The sequence below is a fragment of the Chelonia mydas genome, chromosome 4 (assembly GCF_015237465.2).
Source record: "Chelonia mydas isolate rCheMyd1 chromosome 4, rCheMyd1.pri.v2, whole genome shotgun sequence".
Lineage (NCBI taxonomy): Eukaryota > Metazoa > Chordata > Testudines > Cheloniidae > Chelonia > Chelonia mydas.
In genome coordinates this window covers 140,120,095-140,140,817 of record NC_057852.1, presented here as the reverse complement: position 1 = coordinate 140,140,817, position 20,723 = coordinate 140,120,095, and the positions used below count along the sequence as shown (strand labels likewise).

Sequence of the window (20,723 nt, the reverse complement as noted above, 5' to 3'; positions counted from 1 at the left end):
CCGATGCACACAAACACACGTACATATACACACAAACACACAGACCGACACCAAGTCTGACACACACCACCTCTCAAAGGCAGCTACCAGCTTCAGTCCCTGCTGCTCCCCCTCCGCCCCCGGCACTGGGCAGCAGGCCCAGTCCTGCAGGTGTGAGTCCCTCCTGCCCTCAGTGCTGTCACCGCAGCGCAGGGCTCTCTGCAAGTCCCACCTGCCAGGCCTATTTTAGGAGTCTCTTTGCCTCCCTAACGTTTTGCATCTGGTCTCCAAGTTTCACCCACACCTCGGCCTGGGGATTATTCTATTTTTGGCTGGTGCTGACGCTGGCTGCCTGGGGTTAAGGGCACTCATTCTGAAGGCACTTCCTGGGGCTGTGAGACCCGAGAACCTGCAGGCAGTGGGGCAGCTGACCCACCAGGCCCCCAGTTCCTGGCTATTAACCCACCCAACTCCGAAGAATTTTTTAAAGTTCTTTTAGTGAATTTAGGGCCCAGTCCTCTTTGATCTGTGGGAAGGACTGGGGAGGGGGGTCCAACTCCTACACAGAGCCAGCAAAGCCTCTCCTTCAGGAGAGAGGAAGGGGACACAGATGTCAGCTAATCCCAGGGGTCAAGCAGAAATGGGGCAGGGACATGGGGTCAAAGGAACAACAACAGGGAACAGCACCCACCGCTCCGAGAAGATGTGAATGATGCCAGAGCCCTCGGTCTCCATAGAACCATGTCTACGTGTCCACACAGGCATCACTGGCATCACCCAAACACCACAGAGCGGGGGCTGACGATTAGCACTTTGGCATCACCGCAAAGGCCGCTTCCAGGCCTGCAGAAAAGCCAGGTTGTGGCAGGCAGCTGTGGGAAGAGGTGGACCCAGGAGCGGAAACAGGGTGTGGCTTCAGCAACCAAACCTCAGCTTAAAACTGCATCCTAGGTGATGTCCCTGGTGCGCTGGGTTTCCCTCCACCCACAGAGCCTGTGGGTCTGGAGGGGCGAAACAACGACCAAGGACATGATCTTACAGGAACGGAGGAGCGCTATGCCCAGCGCTGAGCAGGGGTATTCGGCCTGGTCTGAGTTAGCTGCGGAAGAAGAATAGCTTTCGACATGGAGAGCACGTCCGTGCAGTTGAAGAAGTGTGGACCCTGTTTTGCTGATACCTTTGGGGAAAGAATGTGGAAAATTGCTCCTCTCATGCCAGCCTTCCATTCCAGCTGCCCGCTCCGCTTTTCCCTCCCTCTTCCCCCTGCTGGCCATCCTTGCCCTTTTTTGCCTATCCTTGTGTGTCCTTTATTATTATCACTGCTACCCCCACCCGAGGGTGCTGTGTCTGGGCAATACTGACCGATGTACTGCCTCGTCGTGCAGCTCTGACCGGCTGTAAAGTTACACGGGTGCCCTGGCTCTCCTGTGACAGGCCTGGTATCTGGTAACATACACGCTGTACCAGGTTTACCTTTTGTATGTGTCTTTATGCAAATTAGCAAAAAAAAATCACCACCCCTCCCAACACGCACAGAGTGTTAGCATGCTCCGTAGAGGGAGGTGGTGCAGGCAAGTGGGGGAATGCTGGGCAAGCAGGCCTGGCCAGTGGGGTTTCGAAAGCTGGGGAGATCCCACCGTTACTTCCCAGGCCATGCCCACCTGCACTCGGGGGCGACACACCCTCACCCTGGAGCAGGTCTCACCATCCAGGAGAGGGCAGTGGGCTCCCATCCTGCTGTGCACATAGGCTGCCAGCGCCTTCAGCGGGTGCAGCATCACCCTCCCCGGCCGTGGCCAGCGCTACCCGCGGCTGTCGGCTGAGAGCTGGCCAGAGCGTCCTGATCTCCGCAGCACCAACCCCTGGTAACCGACTGTGCATCCAGCCCGAGTCATTCCTGCTGGCGGCCCGCGGCTCCCCCACTTCTTCGAAGGCTCCTCCTCTGGGATGGAACCAGACCGCCCGGGACAACAGCAGGGACGCCCAGCTGGGGACATTTCCAGTCATGGTGCCCTGCGGGACCTTTAATCAAGCTCTTCCTCATTCTCATCAAGCCACGCGGCCAGCCGGAGACGCGGTAAATGGGGTGGGGGATCCCGCCCCGCCTTTCGTAATTATCCTCTGCGCTGCCCGTTAATGCTCCACACGCTGGAGGGTTTAATTGGAAAGGGGACGAGGTGACCGGCTCCTCTCAGAACCTCTTAGGAGCCGTGGGAGCCGGCGGGACAGCAAGCGGGGCCTGGCGCGTCATCTGACATCTCTGCTTTCCTCCCCTGCCCCTGAAGCCCGGCTGCAGCCAGTCCCTTGCGCTTGTGGCTGGTGCTTGTCAGCGGCGTCTCCGGGGCCAAACGATGACATCCCTCGCAGGCTGGTCAGCCTGGATGACAGGCAATTAAGTTCAGGTGAGAGGGTCAGAGCATGAACGGTGCCCAGTAGTGTATTAGCACAGAAGGAGACGTCTGATGTGGGAGCCAGTGGACTCATGAGTTACTGGCTATTTCTTTTAGTCTCGGAGCTCTGAGAGTGGCAGCCAAACAGCCAGCAGGGCTGGACCCTCTGCAAGGGATTTTCAAACTCCCCAAAGTGATTTAGGAGCACAGATCCCTTTGGGGCTCAGGATGATCTAGTCCCATTGGTCTTCAGGGGGATTTGGGCTCTCAGGTGCTTTTGAGCACCCCGCCCCTTCTGGGCAACGAGGAACCATTTTGCTGAAGGGCTAACGAGCGTTAGGGCTGGTTCTCTGGAGATCTGAAGTGGCTGTGGGAAGAGAACAGCAGTGCTCTGCTGGGCGGGCTGCCAGGCAGAGGACTGGGCCCTGAATGCACCCGGCCAGCTGTCCCAGGCAGGAGCTGTCCTTCCTGGTGCAAGGACCTCTGAGGAGAGAGCGGGAGTTTAGTGCAGGAGAGTGACAGCCCGCAGGCTGCCTGTCTTTGGAATGGGCACAAGCAGGGGAATGGCAGGGCGAGCTTCCCCCAGGCTCCCCACCCTACCAGCCTGCCTCAGGCAGGACAGCCTCTGGGAGCCAGAGGAGAGCTTGATCTCCACAGCCCAACCCAAAGCTGACTGAAATCCATAGGGGTGGGTCCACCAACGTCAGGGGGCTTCGGCTCAGGCCCTAGCTGTGCTGAGGGCCCCGTCCCATAAGAGACTGGGCTGAGATACCTTCGACGGGCCCCTAAATGGCAACCACCTGGTGTCTACTGACCTGGGCTGTATTGGAACCAGCGCGCCGGATGCCAATGACTCTTTGCTCTCCTCCATGCCCCGTCCTCTGAGCCAGCCGGTCCCTGTCCAGCTGCCCGGGGATCTGTGCCACACCCCCTTAGCTCATGGGGGTGCTCAGGCATGGTGAGCCGGGCAGAGGAGCTCACGGGAGTCCTGCGAGCTGCTGTCTTAGCAGAAAGGCCCAGGAGCAGTAGTTTTCAAACTTTTGTACTGGTGACCCCTTTCACATAGCAAGCCTCTGAGTGCGACCCCCATTATCAATTAAAAACACTTTTTTATATATTTAACACCATTATAAATGCTAGATGCAAAGCGGGGTTTGGGGTGGAGGCTGACAGCTCGCGACCCCCTGAGGCGTCCCGACCCCCAGTTTGAGAACCCCTGCCCTACAGCCAGCCAGCGAGGTGGGAGTCCCCCTCAGTGAGAGCCCTCAAGCCCTGCAGGGCAGAGAGACCAAAACATAAGAGCCAGCCAGAGGTTGCCTGTTTGATGCCAACCCTTCCACACGGGCTTGGGGAAGCCTGAGGGGTCCGAACTGGTCCCCCTAGGGAGGCGCTGAGGGGAACGGGAGAGAAAATCCTAAGTGGAGCTAGTCCACATCTTCCCGCTGAAATGTAAGAACATAAGAACGGCCAGACTGGGTCAGACCAAACGTCCATCTAGCCCAGTCTCCTGTCTTCCCACAGTGGCTGATGCCAGGTGCTCCAGAGGGAATGAACAGACCAGGCAATCATCAAGTGATCCATCCCCTGTCGCCCGTTCCTAGCTTCTGGCAAGCAGAGGCTAGGGACACCATCCCTGCCCATCCTGGCTAATCGCCATTGATGGACCTATCCTCCATGAAACTATCTAGTTCTTTTTTGAGCCCTCTTATTGTCTTGGCCTTCACAACATCCTCTGGCAATGAGTTCCACAGGTTGACAGTGGCACCAGATAACAGAACAAAGAAAAATGGTCTCAGGTTGCAGTGGGGGAGGTTTAGGTTGGATATTAGGAAAAGCTTTTTCACTAGGAGGGTGGTGAAACACTGGAATGCGTTACCTAGGGAGGTGGTGGAATCTCCATCCTTAGAGGTTTTTAAGGTCAGGCTTGACAAAGCCCTGGCTGGGATGATTTAGTTGGGGATTGGTCCTGCTTTGAGCAGGGGGTGGGACTAGATGACCTCCTGAGGTCCCTTCCAACCCTGATATTCTATGATTCTACAACTGTGATAAGAAATACTTCCTTTTGTTTGTTTGAAACCTGCTGCCTATTCATTTCACTTGGTGACCCCGGATTCTTGTGTTATGTGAAGGGGTAAATAACACTTCTCTGTTCACTTTCTCCAAACCAGTCACGATTTTATAGACCGCTATCATATCCCCCTTAGTCGTCTCTCTTCCAAGCTGAAAAGTAATTTTGACAAAAAGTGGCTTTTCTGAGAAAAAGAAAAAAAGGTTTTGGGGGAGATTTTCATTTGTGTCAAAATTTTCTGATTTCCCCCTGAAAAGCCAAAAATCACATTTTTTCCAGACAAAATTTTTACTTTTCAAAACCAGAAAAATTTGTGGGGAGGAGAATTTTGTGTCAGAATCCTGACCAGTTTCCCCACAGGAAACGTCAATGAAAGCAAAATGTGTTTTGAAATTTCCTCCAAAACCGATAGGCATTTTCCAAGCAACTCTACCTGGGGCCGTGTGTGCTGGCTCTCAGATCAGCATCAATGTCGAGCTCTCCCAGCCCGCGTGCAGGCGTGAGCCACACTAGTTCAGTTGTTTCCTGGAGGACAGGTCAGGAAGTCCATCTTGCTCAATGCCTCTGCTTTGGGCTTATCACCCGTTTCATGGGTCCTGGAACGATTCTGGTAGAAACTGGGAACTTCTAGCCCAGGCTTGGTCTCCTCCTGCAACACTGAAATGATTCCCAGGGACCCCAAAGGAACTTGTTTCCTTCTGGTCGAGGCAGAACAGGGCCCAATCCAGCTCCGTTTATAGCACCTGTCACTGGACTCTCAGCCTGCAAAGATCCCCAATTCACAGAGGAGAATTTCCAAGGGGATGGGCATATTTATCTCTCCATCACTTTCCTGTCTCACAAAGCTCATAGGAAGGAATCCAGCTGCGAGGACCCAGGTCTGTTTAATCAGCACATTGAACATCCCCTGTGAAGTCAATGGCATGCCTCGCATGTTACGGACTGGGATGTAGGCAGTCTGGCCTCCTCGTCAGAGCAGGAGTTAGGTCTAGTGGGCGTAGCAGGTATGCAGGTTGGGGAATCTAGCTGAGGGGCAGCACCAGAGTCAACTGCCAAGAACCAGGAATCGAAGCGAGGATCAGAGACCAAATGCCAGAACCCAGGTCAGAAGTTGGAGGCCCCGGGGTCGGAGCCAGGACGGGTCACTGATGATTGGAGGTGAGGTGGAAGGGCAGGAGGAGAGGCAAAGTTTGAGCACAGTGGGAACAGGAGCAAAGCCATGAGTAAGGCAGGAGCCGGGGCAGAGAAGGAACAGGGCTGCGTGCAGGTAGCAGGCACAAGCAGGGTCCAGTGCAGCCACGACACGAACCCACCTTGTTGCTCAGAGACAAACGTCCTGTTCCTCTTCCTGGCTTAAATAGCATAGCTGGACCCGTCGGTGGAGCTGGGCGATCCTCCAGGCAGCGCTCCCGTGGGTGGTGACTTGGCTGGGCTATAGCCCTAGTAGCTTTTCAGCCCCCAGCTCCGTTGGGTGGCAGCCAGGATGTGGGAGCTGTTGGGGGCTCCCAGGCCGGGGTTCAAGACCCTGGATGTCACAGTGAGTGAGGTGAGCTCACCCAGGGGTGCAGTGCTGCGCCTTTAGCCATCAGCAAACATGGGCTTTGGGGCAAGTGAACAGATCCGGTTCCTGGGGGTTCTCCAAGCGCTTTGCCACAGAGCTCCCATCCTGCGGGAGCTGACAGGCGCCATGTCGATTCCCAAGGAACTTGCCCCTTGTTTCTATGCTAATCGGCATTTAGAGCAAGTGTCTCTGTCTTGCCAAGCTGGTGACGTCTGGGATGGCCAGCAAAGCAGAGCCTGTTGATGGCTCCACCCGGCTGCTGGCATGCTGATAAATTGTAGGCAAGGGACTGCATGCCAGTACTCTGAGGCCGTCCAGGCTAGTGCCTCAGGATCGTGGCCTGCATTCAGAGGTGATAAAAAGAAAGGGGCCAGGTTGGTTCCAGCAGTGGCCAGCGCAGAGGGCCTCCCAAGGCAAAAACTGGCTGTGCAAGGTATCTGCTACCCAGGCTCTTGGTTGGAGACTCCAGCCATCCCCCTGCTCTCCTCCTGCCCCCGACACCTTTCTGGCCACCTTATCTTCTTGTTCCCTCACCTGCTGTGTGTCTCCGGCTCCCGGTGCCCAGGGCAGGCAAGAGGCATGATGGAGAAGGCAGACGGGGCTTCTCTCTCCCAGCCCTGCAGAGGGTTCTCTGCCTCCTCTCTTCCCTCCTTGCACTGTGGATCTGGGTGACCTTGTAGGGCCAGACCAGGCCAGGCTAGGAAACAGCCACAGCTGGCTCCCCACTCCCTGAACCGCTGCCCTGCACACCTGGCCTGCGTCTAATCCATGCCTGTCAAAGGTGCTTGGAAGGCGAGGGGCTCTGTACAAAATCCAGTCGCGTTCCCTTCTCCCCTGCCTGCTGGGAAGTCAGTGCTGCTCCTGTGACTCTTCTCAGCCGCCCTGTGCACGTTAATAATTCACACCCCTGCAGGGGCCAGCAACAGGGCACGGAGGAGAGAGACACAGGGGATGTCTGGCTGAAGACAAACAAAGGATTCAATAAGTCATTTCCTCCGGCAATCCTGAGGGAGACCTGAAGCCCAGCAAGGGCCAGCATGAAGGCTGGTTAGCTCACGTTCTGCTGACCCCGCAGCCCCCGGGTCAATCATTGTGATGTGTCGTGTCACGTGTGGTGGAAAATCAATCTCCCAGCTCCAGTCCAGGTGGGAATTTGGGGGGAGAGGAGGAATTTCAGCAGATGGGGAGCTTTTGGTGTGTCTTAATCTGGTAACTGAAGGGTTAATGAGTTCAGTAATGTCTGAGCGTGGGCTAAGCTGGTGCCCCAGGATCCGTCCCACAAGGTGCCAAGCACCCTGAGCTCTCACTGAACTCACTGGGACACGAGGGTGCTGGGCACCCCCCCGGGTCAGTGGTTGTGTTTTGGTCGGCTCGGATTGCCTGGGGTCATTGGTGGGGTCGGGTTGTTCCTAGCTCTTGTGCACTGAACTTGCTGCATCAACTGGAACCAGCTTTAGCGGCAAGTGTGTGCATGATTCCCGGTTTCACAGATTGCAAGGCCGGGGGGACCATGGTGACCCTCTGCCTAGCACAGGCCAGGGAACTTCCCCGGAATAAGTCCCAGAGCAGAGCTTTTAGAAAAAGATTTAAAAATTGCCATCAATGGAGAATCTGCCACCCCTTTGGTACATTGGTCCACAGGGTAATTACCCTGCCTGTTGAGATGGGCTGCAGCTGTTGTTGTTAAATTCTGACTCAGTTTCCTGGAAGGCAAGACAAGACAAATATGCACAAAAGGGGAGAGAAAAGACCAGCAAAGAGAAAACGCAGCTTTTGTCTTGGGCATTGACATTCACTGGCAACCTCCCTGCTGGAGAGACACAGGCCCAGCCCATGTTCTGATCGGCCATTCTGAGACCTGGCAAACTCGTACCAGCAGCAGGCTGTTCAGGGCACTGCTTTTAGCTGCCTTTCTGGTCACAGGCTGTGACGAAGTGGGACTGTTCGTAATGTTTCCTCCGAATATTGTGGGGGTGCCTCAGTTTCCCCTATGCAGTTCTTAAATATCTAGGGGTGGGGTAAGGGTGTATGATCATTGCAGAGCCCTAGAGGGCAGGTGTGTGCAGGGGTCTGGACACAGAGAATGGCCGACACCCTGTTTCCTGGCAACTGATGGCCTGAGCCCTTCCCCCCTGCAAGGTGAGAGCTAAAGGATTGGAGAACAAAGGAATCAGGTGCCCTCCTGGCCCGGGAAAGGAACAAAGCCCAGAGGAGGAGGGCTGGAGGGAGTTTCAGTTTGGGGCTGGCTGGGACATGGAGTGAAGTGCAGACGTGGTTGTCTGGCTCACTGCCCCCCCCCAAAATGGACCCTGAGGGGTCCTGTTCTCTGCACCTACAAGCTCTGTTTTAGACCATGTTCCTGTCATCTAATAAACCTCTGTTTTACTGGCTGGCTGAGAGTCCAGTCTGACTGCGAAGTTGGGGTGCAGGACCCTCTGGCTTCCCCAGGAGCCCTGCCTGAGCGGACTCGCTGGGGGAAGCGCACGGAGGGGCAGAGGATGCTGAATGCTCCGAGGTCAGACCCAGGAAGGTGGAGCCGGGGGAGCTGTGTGAACTGAAGACAGGCTGCTCACAGAAAGGCGACTGCCCCAGAGTCCTGACTGGCTTCATGGGGAGCAGTTCCAGAGTATCGCCCAGGGACTCCGTGACAACTGGTGGCAGCGGTGGGATATACTGCACCCCGTGGACGGCGCTTCCTGCAGTAAGTGACTGGGGAAGAGTAAAACGAAGGGGGATTGACGGGGACCAGGCGTGCTGAAGATTCAGAGAGAGACGGTTTCAGGGGGTGGTTAACTCCTGGAAGTGTGTGACCAGAGAGGAGGACTTTTGCAGTAACAGGGTCCCCCGGGGGATTGCAGCGAGCGGTCCCAGGGGCGGAGGAGTCTGCAGCTCGACCCTGGCAAAGAGGTGGTGACCTCGAGAAGGGCTGGCACACTAGGGGTTCTCCCTGGAAACCGTGGGGAGCTGAGAGCACACAGGCCTGTGAGTCCACAACAACTTGGGAAGAGCAGAGTGATGGCCTGTCACCATCTCCTTAAGAAGGACATTGTAACCCTGTGCAGAAAGAGGGTCGCGCATTGGAAAGTTCACCAAAGCAGAGTTAATCGTGCAGCTGGAGGAGGATGACCGCTCTAAGGGACAGATTCCTGACCCAAATGGGGCTATAGCAGGATCTGTGAGCAGCTGGAGTGGGAGCCAGGCATCGCCAAGACTCCTGTCCCTGACTAGACGAGGGTCTTCACGATCGGGTTCCCCATCCGGGGATCAGAGACGGACGGGATTGGAGCTGAGTCCGAGAGAGCCAGAGGACTGTGAGAGACAGCGAGAGCCCGAGAAAGAGCTGCAGAAGCAGCAGCAGCATGAACTGGCGGTGGGGGAGCGGAGCGGCCTAGGGGACCTCCCGGGGTGAGTGGGGATAGACCCCGGGGGGCCAGCTCCGCAGGGAACCTCGAGACTAAATTGCTGCCCCTGGTTAAGGAGGGGGGGGATGTGGATGCCCACCTCACTGCCTTTGAGCAGGCTGGAGATTTTAACCAGGGGGACCCTGCGGAAAAGCCCCGGTGTCTAGCTCCCTTGCTGGGTCCCAAGGCCGTAGACTCCGTCAGCCAGATGGGTGGGGAGGTGGACACCCACTCCCGACCCCAACCTATATGTCTGTGTGGAGTTTCCTGGGGCCAGGCCCCTCGGACCCCCAGTGGGAGCGGAAGGTGATGGCCAGCTTGTCGGGGAGAAGACCCAATCCCAGCTTGACCCCCTGGGGTTTTGGGGAAAGGGCAAGGGCACGGGTCGCAGAAACCTTCCCACATGCGGCCTGCGAGTGCTATCGACCACCCCCGACCTAAGGGAGGCCGTGAAACTGGAAGGGCCTTGTGTAACTCCTAGCAAGGAATGGGAGAGATGCTGGGGCATCCATGGGAACGTTGGTGGCTTCGAACTTCCCCAGGTCACCGGGTAAAGTGACCCCGCTCAGTTCGATCTCGAAGGGGGGAGAGATGTGACGAAGTGGGACTGTTCGTAATGTTTCCTCCGAATATTGTGGGGGTGCCTCAGTTTCCCCTATGCAGTTCTTAAATATCTAGGGGGTGGGGTAAGGGTGTATGATCATTGCAGAGCCCTAGAGGGCAGGTGTGTGCAGGGGTCTGGACACAGAGAATGGCCGACACCCTGTTTCCTGGCAACTGATGGCCTGAGCCCTTCCCCCCTGCAAGGTGAGAGCTAAAGGATTGGAGAACAAAGGAATCAGGTGCCCTCCTGGCCCGGGAAAGGAACAAAGCCCAGAGGAGGAGGGGCTGGAGGGAGTTTCAGTTTGGGGCTGGCTGGGACATGGAGTGAAGGGCAGACGTGGTTGTCTGGCTCACTGCCCCCCCCCCAAAATGGACCCAGCTGAGGGGTCCTGTTCTCTGCACCTGCAAGCTCTGTTTTAGACCATGTTCCTGTCATCTAATAAACCTCTGTTTTACTGGCTGGCTGAGAGTCCCGTCTGACTGCGGAGTTGGGGGGCAGGACCCTCTGGCTTCCCCAGGAGCCCTGCCTGAGCGGACTCGCTGGGGGAAGCGCACGGAGGGGCAGAGGATGCTGAATGCTCCGAGGTCAGACCCAGGAAGGTGGAGCCGGGGGAGCTGTGTGTCCTGAAGACAGGCTGCTCACAGAAAGGCGACTGCCCCAGAGTCCTGACTGGCTTCATGGGGAGCAGTTCCAGAGTATCGCCCAGGGACTCCGTGACACAGGCTCACAGCAGTGTTGCAAAATATAGTCTTGGCCAGCTAAGCCAGACTCTTATTAGATAGACAGAAGGAAAAGGGAGAGAGAGGAAAGAGAGGAAATAGGGTGGGGAAGGAAAAGGACACAGGGGCAGGGCGCCGGCAAACTCTCAGTCCCAGGTGTTGTTCTGAATTTAGCTGGGGCCAGTGGAGGTGGTGATGTCACCTGGGTCCATCTCTCTGGCCAGGACATCTCTGGGGAGTGGGAAGAAAAAGGTCCAGGGGTCCCAGCAGGTGGCAGAGGGGTGGCAGCCATGATGATGAAGCCTGCTGCTCCCCTCGTCTTGCCTTTTCAGCATTCACATGCCGGCTTTCACTCAGCCAGTGTCCCGGGAGCCGGCTTTCCGCCCAAAGTCTTGGTTGTCTTTTTTTTTAAAAGGAGACCCCAGATAGGACTGATGGACAGAAGAGCCCACTCCTCGTTATTTCATCCACCAATTAGGCCTCATTATCTGCCATAGCAATTTTGATCCATTGGTTTCCGGTTCCACACACCTCGCGTTTCCCAGGCATGACCTTAGCACAGTCCCTGAGTTGAACGAAGTCAGTCTGTCTCTTTTTTGCACCTTTTCCCCTGGGCATGTGTTATCCCAGGTTATTGGGACACTTTTCCCCTGGGCATGTGTTATCCCAGGTTATTGGGACACTTTATGAACTTTCACTCACTTTTAACTGTTGAGCTCACCTTTTAGGGAAAGCTGCAGACCCGGTTATCATAACGGTGGCTACATTGTAGAAGTGGGGAAAATATTCTTTTAATTTTGTTTCCTAGATTTTAAAGCCAGAAAGCATCGTTGCGCTCATGTAATCTGATCTCCTGCTTCCACTGGGTGTCAAATCCAAGACCATCTAAAGCCAGTGCAATTGCTACAGGCCACCAAAGAGGAGAGTGGACAGAGCAACCGTCCCGCTCGCTGCCCCTGCCTTGCAGAGCCAGTGGTCCCGCCGCTGAGCTGCAGTCAGGGCCGTGGAGAAGAGTTCCAGCGTTCAGCGTATTGGCCTTGGAATGATGAACCCTGGAGCTGGCCCTGCTCAGATAACCTGAGGTTGATGCAGCCTCGGGGTGATCATTTCATGACTGACGCTGAGGCCCCAGGCCAGATACCACAGCAGCAAGGTGCCCTGGCAGTGGGTGCCACAGAAAACCCTTCCCTAAATCAACCGGTTTGTGACCCTTCGTTGATATGTCCTTTGTTTGTCCTTCGGCCCAGGGGCTCTGTGGAGGTCCTACGGCAGAGACCAGGTTCCGGAGTCCCCGAGGGCAGAGCCTGGGGACAGGGAGAGACATCCCATCCTGATCGCTCTACAAGAACTTCCTACTTTAATGCTAAGTTCCCTTTGGCCCCATGAATCCCAGGGTGCGTGTGGGGCTCAAATACTATGTAATGGAAGGTGCACAACAAATCTCTCCCCCTCCCCCTCTGTCTTTCCAACCCTTCCCCCACAGAGAGACCCCCTTTCTTTCTTTAAGGGGCTAGCAAAAAGTGCCGTGTGGCTGCAGCACGGGAGGAGAGACTAGCCGGGCTCTCCCAGAGGGGTGCCTTGGTTCACATAAGGAGCCTTCTCCTTCCCGTCCCTACCTTAGGAAGGCAGAAGTTCTTACCTGAGGGTGGAGAGAATAAGGAATTGTTCACTCTCCAGCTGGATCCAGAGACTGAAGCTGTCAGTTACTTCCTGATAATTGCTACCATGAGGCCCCAGCTGTAGCTCATTTAAGGCATCAAAGAGGCAGCTCTAACCAGCCAGCAGGAACTGAATCAGCGTGGGTAATTCTGCCATCCATAAACCCCTCCAGCGGATCTCTGCCGTTCACCTCGGGTTGGCGTTCCACAGAGGAGACAAAGGGCCTAACTCTCCTCTTACATACACCGGCCTGACATCGCCACAACGTCCCAAGCCCTACCACTGAGGTGTGCCGCTGTCAGACGAGGTGTGGGTGACTCTGGCAAGGGAGAGTCTCTGAGCCTGGAGTCCCGTGGGCTCCTGGAGCCTGCTGTGAACAGGGAGGAGTGCCATGGAAACACCAGAGCCAGACCAGAATCTGGCTCAGGGGACAGGATGTGCTCTGAGGTTTGGGACCTAAATTTTGAAAGTTCGACGAGGTGCCAATCTGCAGCTGTCGGCACCTAAAGACCTTTCGAAACCTGGCCCTCAGCAACCTCTCTCCATCTTTGCTTTGTCCCCCCCAGTTAATATATGTTGCCTGGGGATGCATTTACGCTCACTGGCTCCGAGCTGTTGCTTTGCAGCTGGGGACAGGGGATAAACCGAGTGTTAAAAACCACAGAGTGGGACCAAACTGGCCGTGGCAAAATGGACACTGGTCCAGCCCTCAGTGCAGCAGAAACGCTCTCAGACAAAACAACTGCAAGGAAATTGAAAGAGAACAATGAGGAGAACTTCACAGGATCTTCATCAAGGAAAATAAGGACATGACCAGGCAACAGGGTTTAACTTTCATCAGCTTAAACTTCTGCAACTTTTGTGTGTGGACACTCCTACATCGGTTTAGCTTGTGCCTGTACGTTTGCTGGACCCAGATAAACCGCTATAAACCAATGAGGGTTGCAGTGGGGTGGCCTGCCCCTTTAAGGGCAGAAGCCCTAGAGCAGGCCTGCCCTGTACAACTGGGCCCGCTTGCCACGCCTGGGCTGGGGTGAGAGGTGTAAGTGACAGTGGGTTTGCAGGAACTGATTCTCCGACAAAAAGCAGCAGGATGTAGGGAGGGCCGATGCTTAGGATCTCCCTCGCTCTTTCTCTCACGCTACAGAGTCTGCTGGGAGTGAGTGGATGCCAGCAGGGAACCCTGAGCTTCCAGGGAAAAGGGCTCCAGGCAGAGAAGCCCTGGAGACACCCAGCGGGAAAGAGACTGGGAGTGTGAACATGATGGGGATTTCTGAGAACTTTACTTGGGGAATGATTGTTCAGTGTTAATAAATCCAGCCCCAAGAAGGGATGTGCTGCACCTGACAAGAGTGTATTGTGATCATTTGACTGAGAAAGCCCTGAAAAGTGGGGAAACTGAGGCAGGCCACCTGCACAGTGACCTCAGGCCACTTAGGAGGTGCTTAGGAGGTGGCCAGCCTGTTCACAAGTATCCACACATACGCTGGTTTATAGTCAGTATAATATCACGCCTTTAGTTATAATGATACACTTGGAGTGAAGACCAGTCCTCGTGAATTTCTAGGCAAATCTGAATGTGCAAATGAGCAGAGCCCCGAGATTATGGGGTTCAAGAATGGGGAGGGGGCTTCTCAGTAGGACAGATCCCTCAGAGCCTGAGAGCAGATCCAGCGCTGCATCCCTTGGGCACCCAAACTCCTGGTGAAGTCTGTGGGGATTTGGGGTGTGTGTGAAGAGCGTTGGGCTGGTCCCCAAAAGACACCCCCTGCCCCGGCCAGCACTGTTATATTCCTGCTCTCAGACTTCCAGGAATTCGGACAACTCCACCCTGCCAGCAGCAGAAAAGTTACACAATAGAAATTAATCCCTGAATTTCCCAGGCCAAGGCAGTGCAAGGATCTGCTTTCCCAGGGGAAGCATCCTAAAAGCATCCATTTTGTGCCTGTCGTAACTACAGACCAAGGAGAGGAACAAGCTAAACCTCTTCACGGAGCAGAAGCCAAAGCAAGGATTTAGGGGCCGCGAGCTGGCTCTGCCAGGCTCCTACCCCAAAGGCCTGGTCCAATGGACAGAGCACTGGGTGAGGAATCAGGAGGGAGGTTCTCTTTCCAGCCTTGCCATTTACTCATCACCTCACTGCTCCATGCCTCGGTTTCCCCATCCCCAACACCGGGTTAATAATGCTTATTCACCTCTGTGAATTGCTTTGAGATCTGCAGGTGACAAGCCCTGCAAAAGTGTTAAGTATTATTATGAACTCTGCTAGCATTTACGCTTGGCAAAGAAAACACCACACAGGCCTCTTTGCTACCGGACAACGGAGGATGAAGAGTCAAAACAACTTAGAAGATTGTAAAGCTTTATTGTAGCTCACTTTATTGTGTATCATTTAAACTTAGCTTATCGATTCGGATTCACAGACTCTAAGAGGCGACATGCTCTGAGGCTTTACAGGCTGCAGCAGGCTGAAGGGTGCAGCTTGGGGGAGACCAGGAGGCTGCATTGCGGGTCCTCACCGGCTCCCCGGTTCTGCTTCCCAGAAGCTTGCGCTGGAACGAGAGGGACAAGTTCACCGATACTCGGGAGTTATCCAGGTCTTATTCTCTTCCTTATCCCCACGTGTAGAATTAACTGAGGCCAGAGGGAGAGCAGTCTAGAGCAATATGAAAGACTCCCATTATGAGAAGGTTGGTCGTGCGCCTAAGACACTGGGACTCAGGAGATTTGGGTTCAGTCTCCAGCTCCCTCACAGGCCCCCTTAAATAAGTCACGTAGGGAAACCGAGGCACAGAGACTAAGGCCCAGATCCTCAAAGGTACCTATGCACCTAACACCCACTGAAATCAATGAAATACATAGATACATATGGAACTGGTCATAGCCCGGGGAAAGACTGTACAGATTTCGCAACTATGACATCTGCAGTTTACTATGATTGTAGATGAAACCTTTAACGTTCAGGGATCACTGATTAGTGAATGCTCCAGAAAGACTCGGGGGGGGGGGGGTGCACTCGTGTAGACAGAGCAAGTTGTACTTGAACACGTGTTAGCTGATTGAGGGGAACCCCGAAGTGCCCACTAGGGTCCCCCTTGACCAGCTGATCCATGTGAAAATATAGCTTGTCCTGGCTACCCCAGGGTTTGTTTTAACGTGTTAGCCACCTTTCTTTAACACAGCTTTTATCCTAGTGTAGACCCTGCCGGGGGCTGGCTTGCCAAAGCCAAGGCGCTCCGGGAACGTGGAATGCTCAGACCACTTCAAGTGTCTTGACTGGGGGTTGATTCCCAAAACGGAGCCACCCCAAATCACTCGGCCTCGATCCCAAGGCCAGAAGGGCCCATCCCGATCATGCAGTCTCACCCCCCGGATACCGCAAGCCAAAGCACTGCCCCCAAACTGTCCCTGGAGCCCAGCTGTTAGAAGAACTGCCCATCTTGATTTTCAAGTTCCCAGTGCTGGAGAATCCCCGCCCCCCTTGGGAAATTGTTCCGCGGGTTCATCACACCCCCCCCCCCCCGGTTACAAATGGACCCCTTATTTCCGGGCTGATTTCACGTGGGCAGATCCTGGTCCCAATCCTGCTTTGAAGAGCTGAGCGGTGTCTTCTGGGTTCACACACCCGGACGCAAAGCCAGGATCGGTACGTCTGGCGGCTGTCCATGGACACCTTTGCGTTGGCTTGTTTCCACCACGGAACGGTAAAGCCCCGGTAGCCAGTCCGCAGGGAGAGCCAGCCTTGGCTTCAGCACCTTCTCGTCTCTCTCTCTGGCGTCTTCAACCCCCACCCATTGGGGGATCACAATCAAGTAACAAGAAATCCTGGCGCGCCCCTTTAATTCCCTTTATTCTCAAGGGATCGCCTTGGTCACTAGGGAACCTTCCCACCCAGCTCCCCCGCCAGCTGCCCGCACAGCTCCGGCCCCCTCCTCGCTCAGTGTCTTCCCGGGAGAGCTCCGATCCCGGCGGGCAGCGAAGGCGGATCACACTTCGCAACATCCCAATGGGTTTAGACACCGCCCCTCCCGGCGTTACACACATACACACACTGGGTGAAGCCCCTGCCCCCCCCCCCCCGCCCCCAGCTTAGAATCCCAGCTGCAGGGGACAGAGCCCGGGATCCGAGCAGCCCCAGCCCGGGGCACACACCCACTGGCTGGGGATCGACTGAGCCAGGGGCGGGGTGGGTCTTGGTGACCGAGCCACACAAGCTCCTGCCGCTGGGAATCATTGCGGGGGGGGGGGGGGCGCATCTGGACAGCTCCAGCTGCCAACATCTGCGGAGGCAGAAGGCTGCGCGCGGCCGGTTTTGCTGGCGCAGCCGGGGCAGGCTGGGCGAAAAGCTGCTGCCCCCCCAGGGGAAAAGGCTCAAACCCCAGCACGCCCCGGGGCTGCTGCGCAGCGATGCGGGCTGCAGAGGGACATCACGGCTTTAAAAGTGAAAGCGACACCCCCCTCCCCGGCTCCCTCCCCCAGCGCAGCCCCAGTCCCGGCGTTCACAAGCAAGGCGGGGATGCCACCGCCCTGCCGCGGCCGGGGGAATCGCTGCCCGCCGGCCCCTGGCCGCAGGGACGCCCGCTGGGGCGAGGCCGGGCCGCGGCCCCAGCCGCTCAGGGGGTGCCCTGGTGCTCCCAGGGCACCGGGTCGCTCTCCTCCCCCGCCGCCGTGTCCCTGCGGTGCTGCCAGAAGTGCTGCAGGTCGGGAAGCTCCTTCTCCGCCGCCGGCGCCTCCCGCAGCGCCCGGGTGCGCTCCGCAGCCCCGGGGCCTCCCCGTCGGGCCAGCGCCCGCAGCCCGGCCCGGAGCTCCGGCAGGCCGCCAGCAGCACCGCGGGCCCCAGCGCGCCGGGGAGGAAGAGCGCGGCCTGGGCCAGCCCCGCCAGCGCCGCCGGGGGCAGCCGCGCCCCGCCGAGCCGGCCCCAGAGCCACAGCCCCCACTCGGGCAGCCAGGCGGCGTGGAAGAGCAGGCTGAGGCCCAGCAGCAGGCGGGTGGCCGGGCCGGGCGGGGGCGGGCGCTGCCCGGGCGGCCCGCGGGCGCGCAGGGCTCTCCAGTAGCAGCCGCCGGTGAAGGCGGCCGGCAGCAGCAGGGCCAGCAGCGGGTAGGCGGCGTCGAAGACCCGCATGAAGCCGGCGGCGCCCGGGGGCGGCTGGAAGAGGCAGCGCGGCCCGTCGGGGCCGGGCTCCAGCCGGCTGAAGAGCAGCAGGGGCAGCGGCAGGCCCAGCGCCGGCAGCCAGAGCAGCAGCAGCGGCAGGAGCGGGGCCGGGGCCGGGGCCCGGGCAGGGCGTGCGGGCCGGGGGCCGGGCCGGCCAGCTGCTGCAGGCGGGCTCGCCCGACGGCCGCCAGGGCGAAGCACTTGGCCAGCAGCGCGGCGTGCAGCAGCCAGCCGCTGCCCCGGCACAGGGGCGCGCCCAGCGGCCAGGCGCGGCGGCAGGCGGCGGCCAGGCGCAGCGGGGCGCAGAGCAGCAGCAGCAGCAGGTCGGCGCCGCAGAGGTGGAGCAGCCCGGCGAGGGGCGGCGAGCCCCGGCCCCGCCGCAGCTCCTGGCCCAGCACCGCCAGCAGCAGCAGGTTGCCCGCCAGCCCCGCCAGGCCCAGGGCGGCCAGGCCCAGGGGCAGCGCCAGGGTCCCGTCCAGCCCCGCGCCGGGCCAGGGGACGGGCTGGGAGCTGTTCATGGCCCCTGGCCGGCGGGCAGCGGGTCTCTGCGCAGCGAAGGGGCGGGCAGGGGCGTCGGGGCTCCGCGGGGCGGCTGGTGGCGCAGCGATCTGGGGTCCGGCTGCCCGTGGGAGCCAGAAGCCCGGCCAGGCATGTAACAACGTGCGTCCGTTCTCGGGCGGGCCCCCGCCGCTGCGCTGGAGCCGAGCGACGGAGGGTCCCGGAGCCAGCTGGGGCCCAGGCCGCCCGCTACCTCCACATCGGCTGGCGGGGCGCGGGCAGCCCACGCTGGCTCCTAGCGGCTGGATCCCGGCTGCGAGCTGGCTGGAGAGCGGGGAACTCCTCGGGGTAGCGGCGCCGGGAGCTGCTCCCCGAGGCGTGGTGCTGAAATGGGACCTGCCAGCCCGGAGCCCGCCCGGCTATATGGCACCGCGCTGACATCAACTCCCACGTCAGGGCCCCCCGCCGCCCCCCGGAAAACCAGCCCCCGCCCTGCAGCCAGCGGGAGAGCGGCTCGGATACCGCACGGACTGGCGGGGGCGGGAGCCGTCGGCGTTACTGCGCAGATGATTTCACATCCATTGGACTCACCGAAATCCCTCCCCGGCGTCCCCCTGCACCCCCGCGATCACCCCTTCGCTAGAGATGCGAAACTGGTTTGACACTGGTGATGGCTCCGGCCGCCAGCTGTGTGTGGAGAGGCGGGGTCCCCCCTGCACCCCTTGTGCTGGAAGGGGACCTGGAGCTCAGCGCCTCTTGCCTTCCAGGGGTGCCGGGGGGATCCCCGCGAGCGCGCGGAGTCCACAGCCCCGGCTCTGCCCGCCGGGGGGGCATCGGGGTAATTCCTGCTTCCCCCGGCCAGATCAGACCCCCTGCCGGTGTCCGGCCCCCGGGGAAGCGGAGAGAGCAGAACAATGCCGATTCCGAGGGCGGAAGGGGTCGCAGAGAGAGGATCCCCTCTGCCCTTCTCTGGGCCGGCCTGGAGACCTGCCCCCGAATCGTTCCTGCCGCCGCGCCCTTAGGAGACACCCCGCAGCGGGGGAGACTCCCCCAGAGCCCCGGGACATGGTGCCCGTGGTTCGGGACTTTAGGGCAGAGAGGCACCTGCGTTTGTTCTCTCTGTAGTGATGTTTCCGGCACCGTCTCCAGCCAGGCAGCTGGCGGAGCGAGGCCGGAATCCAGGGCCGGGCCGCCGGAGCCAGCGCGGCCAGGGGCTGATCCCAGCGTTCATGTCGCGGGTTGGGGGGCCCCCGCTGCCGGTGTCACGGAGTGTGGGGGAGTCGGGCCCTGCACCCCTCTTCCTGGGATTCGCTGAGACTCTCAGCCAGCCAGTGAAACAGAAGGTTTATTGGACAACAGGAACACAGTCCAAAACAGAGCTTGTGGGTACAACCAGGACGCCTCAGTCAAGTCCTTCTGGGGGAGCAGGGAGCTTAGACCCCAGCCCTGGGGTTCCCTGCGTTCCTCCACCCAGCCCCAAACTGAAACTAACCCCCCCCCCAGCAGGCTCCCTTCTGCAGCCTGTCTTCACATTCCCGGGCAGAGGTGTTACCTCCCCCTCCCCCTCCTGGCTCAGGTGACAGGCTCTCAGATCTCCCATCCCCAGGGCACACTCCCCCCCCCCCACCCCCCCGGCTGCGTCACATCGTCACAGCCGGGCAGCGGCCGTTTCCCCGGCATTGCAGCCGGCAGCCTTTCTAGGTCGTGCGTTTCAAAGTCTGCCTTTGCCGCTGAAGAAACCCCCAGAAAACCCAGCCCGCGACCGGCCTCGGGTCATTTCTTTGCACGCCGCTTTGGGAGCCGGGAGTTTTTAGTCTTTCAAGGGGGCCCTGCTGCTATTGTAGGCGGACAGGGCGTCGCGATCATTAGTGGCCGCACAAGCGAATCGGCCGATTGAACGAGCCGGAACCGGCCGGAGCGTGGCCGGGCCTGGACTTTGAAAAGGGCAGCTGCAAATGAGCTGAAAGAGGGAAGTGAGACCCCCCCAGATCAGCCAGGCGTGGGCTGAGGATTTCTCTCGCAGGCCTGGAATTCTGCTGACAAGCTCCCCCAGCTCGGAGACAGCAACCACCCCCGGCTGGGTCCAGGAGAGGCAGATGGAGGTTTCAGGGGCAGAACTGCATGGAAAGGGTGGGCTTGTGGGCAAAGCACCTGACCGGGGCTCTGGCGAGTGGCAGGCAGTCCCTGCCTCAGCTGTGAATTCCCTGCCCGTCAGTCCGTGCCTCAGTTTCCCACCCGCGTGTCTCTCACGCCCAATGGCTCTAGAACAGGAACACTTCAGAACTGGAGCTGGATGAAGAGTGGACATTTTGAAATAAAAAAAAACATTTCAAAAGGGAACAAAAAAGCTGAAATTTCAAAGTGTCCCTTGGAACAAGAATGCTGAGAAAACTTTAGACCCCTCCTGTTGCTTCATTTTGATGCTGGAGGTTTCTTGTGGTTTGATGTTCACCTTTTAGGAAACATGACACAGGACCATGCTGGCCACAGGAACCGACATGGTAACAGCGGCACCCAAATCGACAAGCTGCTGCAAAACATTTCGGTTTTCATAAAACTGGAGACTTGGGACCGAAAACGGTGCGTCAAAAACACAGCCACCAATAACCTCTCAGGGCACCCATGCAAGCGGGGCAGGGCCATGGCTCTATCCCCAAGGCCCAGAGAGATTAAGTGACTGGCCCAGGGCCAC

General features: G+C 58.2%; 1 protein-coding gene and 1 long non-coding RNA gene across 2 annotated transcripts; one reads left to right on the top strand and one right to left on the bottom strand.

Moving 5' to 3' along the window:
- Window positions 1-1,718: 1,718 nt before the first annotated feature.
- Window positions 1,719-13,728, top strand: LOC122465435. Its single transcript, XR_006290293.1, has 2 exons — window positions 1,719-2,381; window positions 11,531-13,728. It is a non-coding gene; the product is annotated as an uncharacterized LOC122465435 (long non-coding RNA).
- A 1,079-nt stretch (window positions 13,729-14,807) lies between these two features.
- On the bottom strand, window positions 14,808-18,051 carry LOC119566179 (G-protein coupled receptor 151-like). Its single transcript, XM_043545819.1, has 3 exons — window positions 17,654-18,051; window positions 17,150-17,570; window positions 14,808-14,933 (listed from the first exon to the last, which is right to left on the bottom strand). Exons 1-3 carry the CDS (start codon window positions 18,049-18,051, stop codon window positions 14,808-14,810), a joined length of 945 nt encoding a protein of 314 aa, XP_043401754.1.
- Window positions 18,052-20,723: the final 2,672 nt, after the last annotated feature.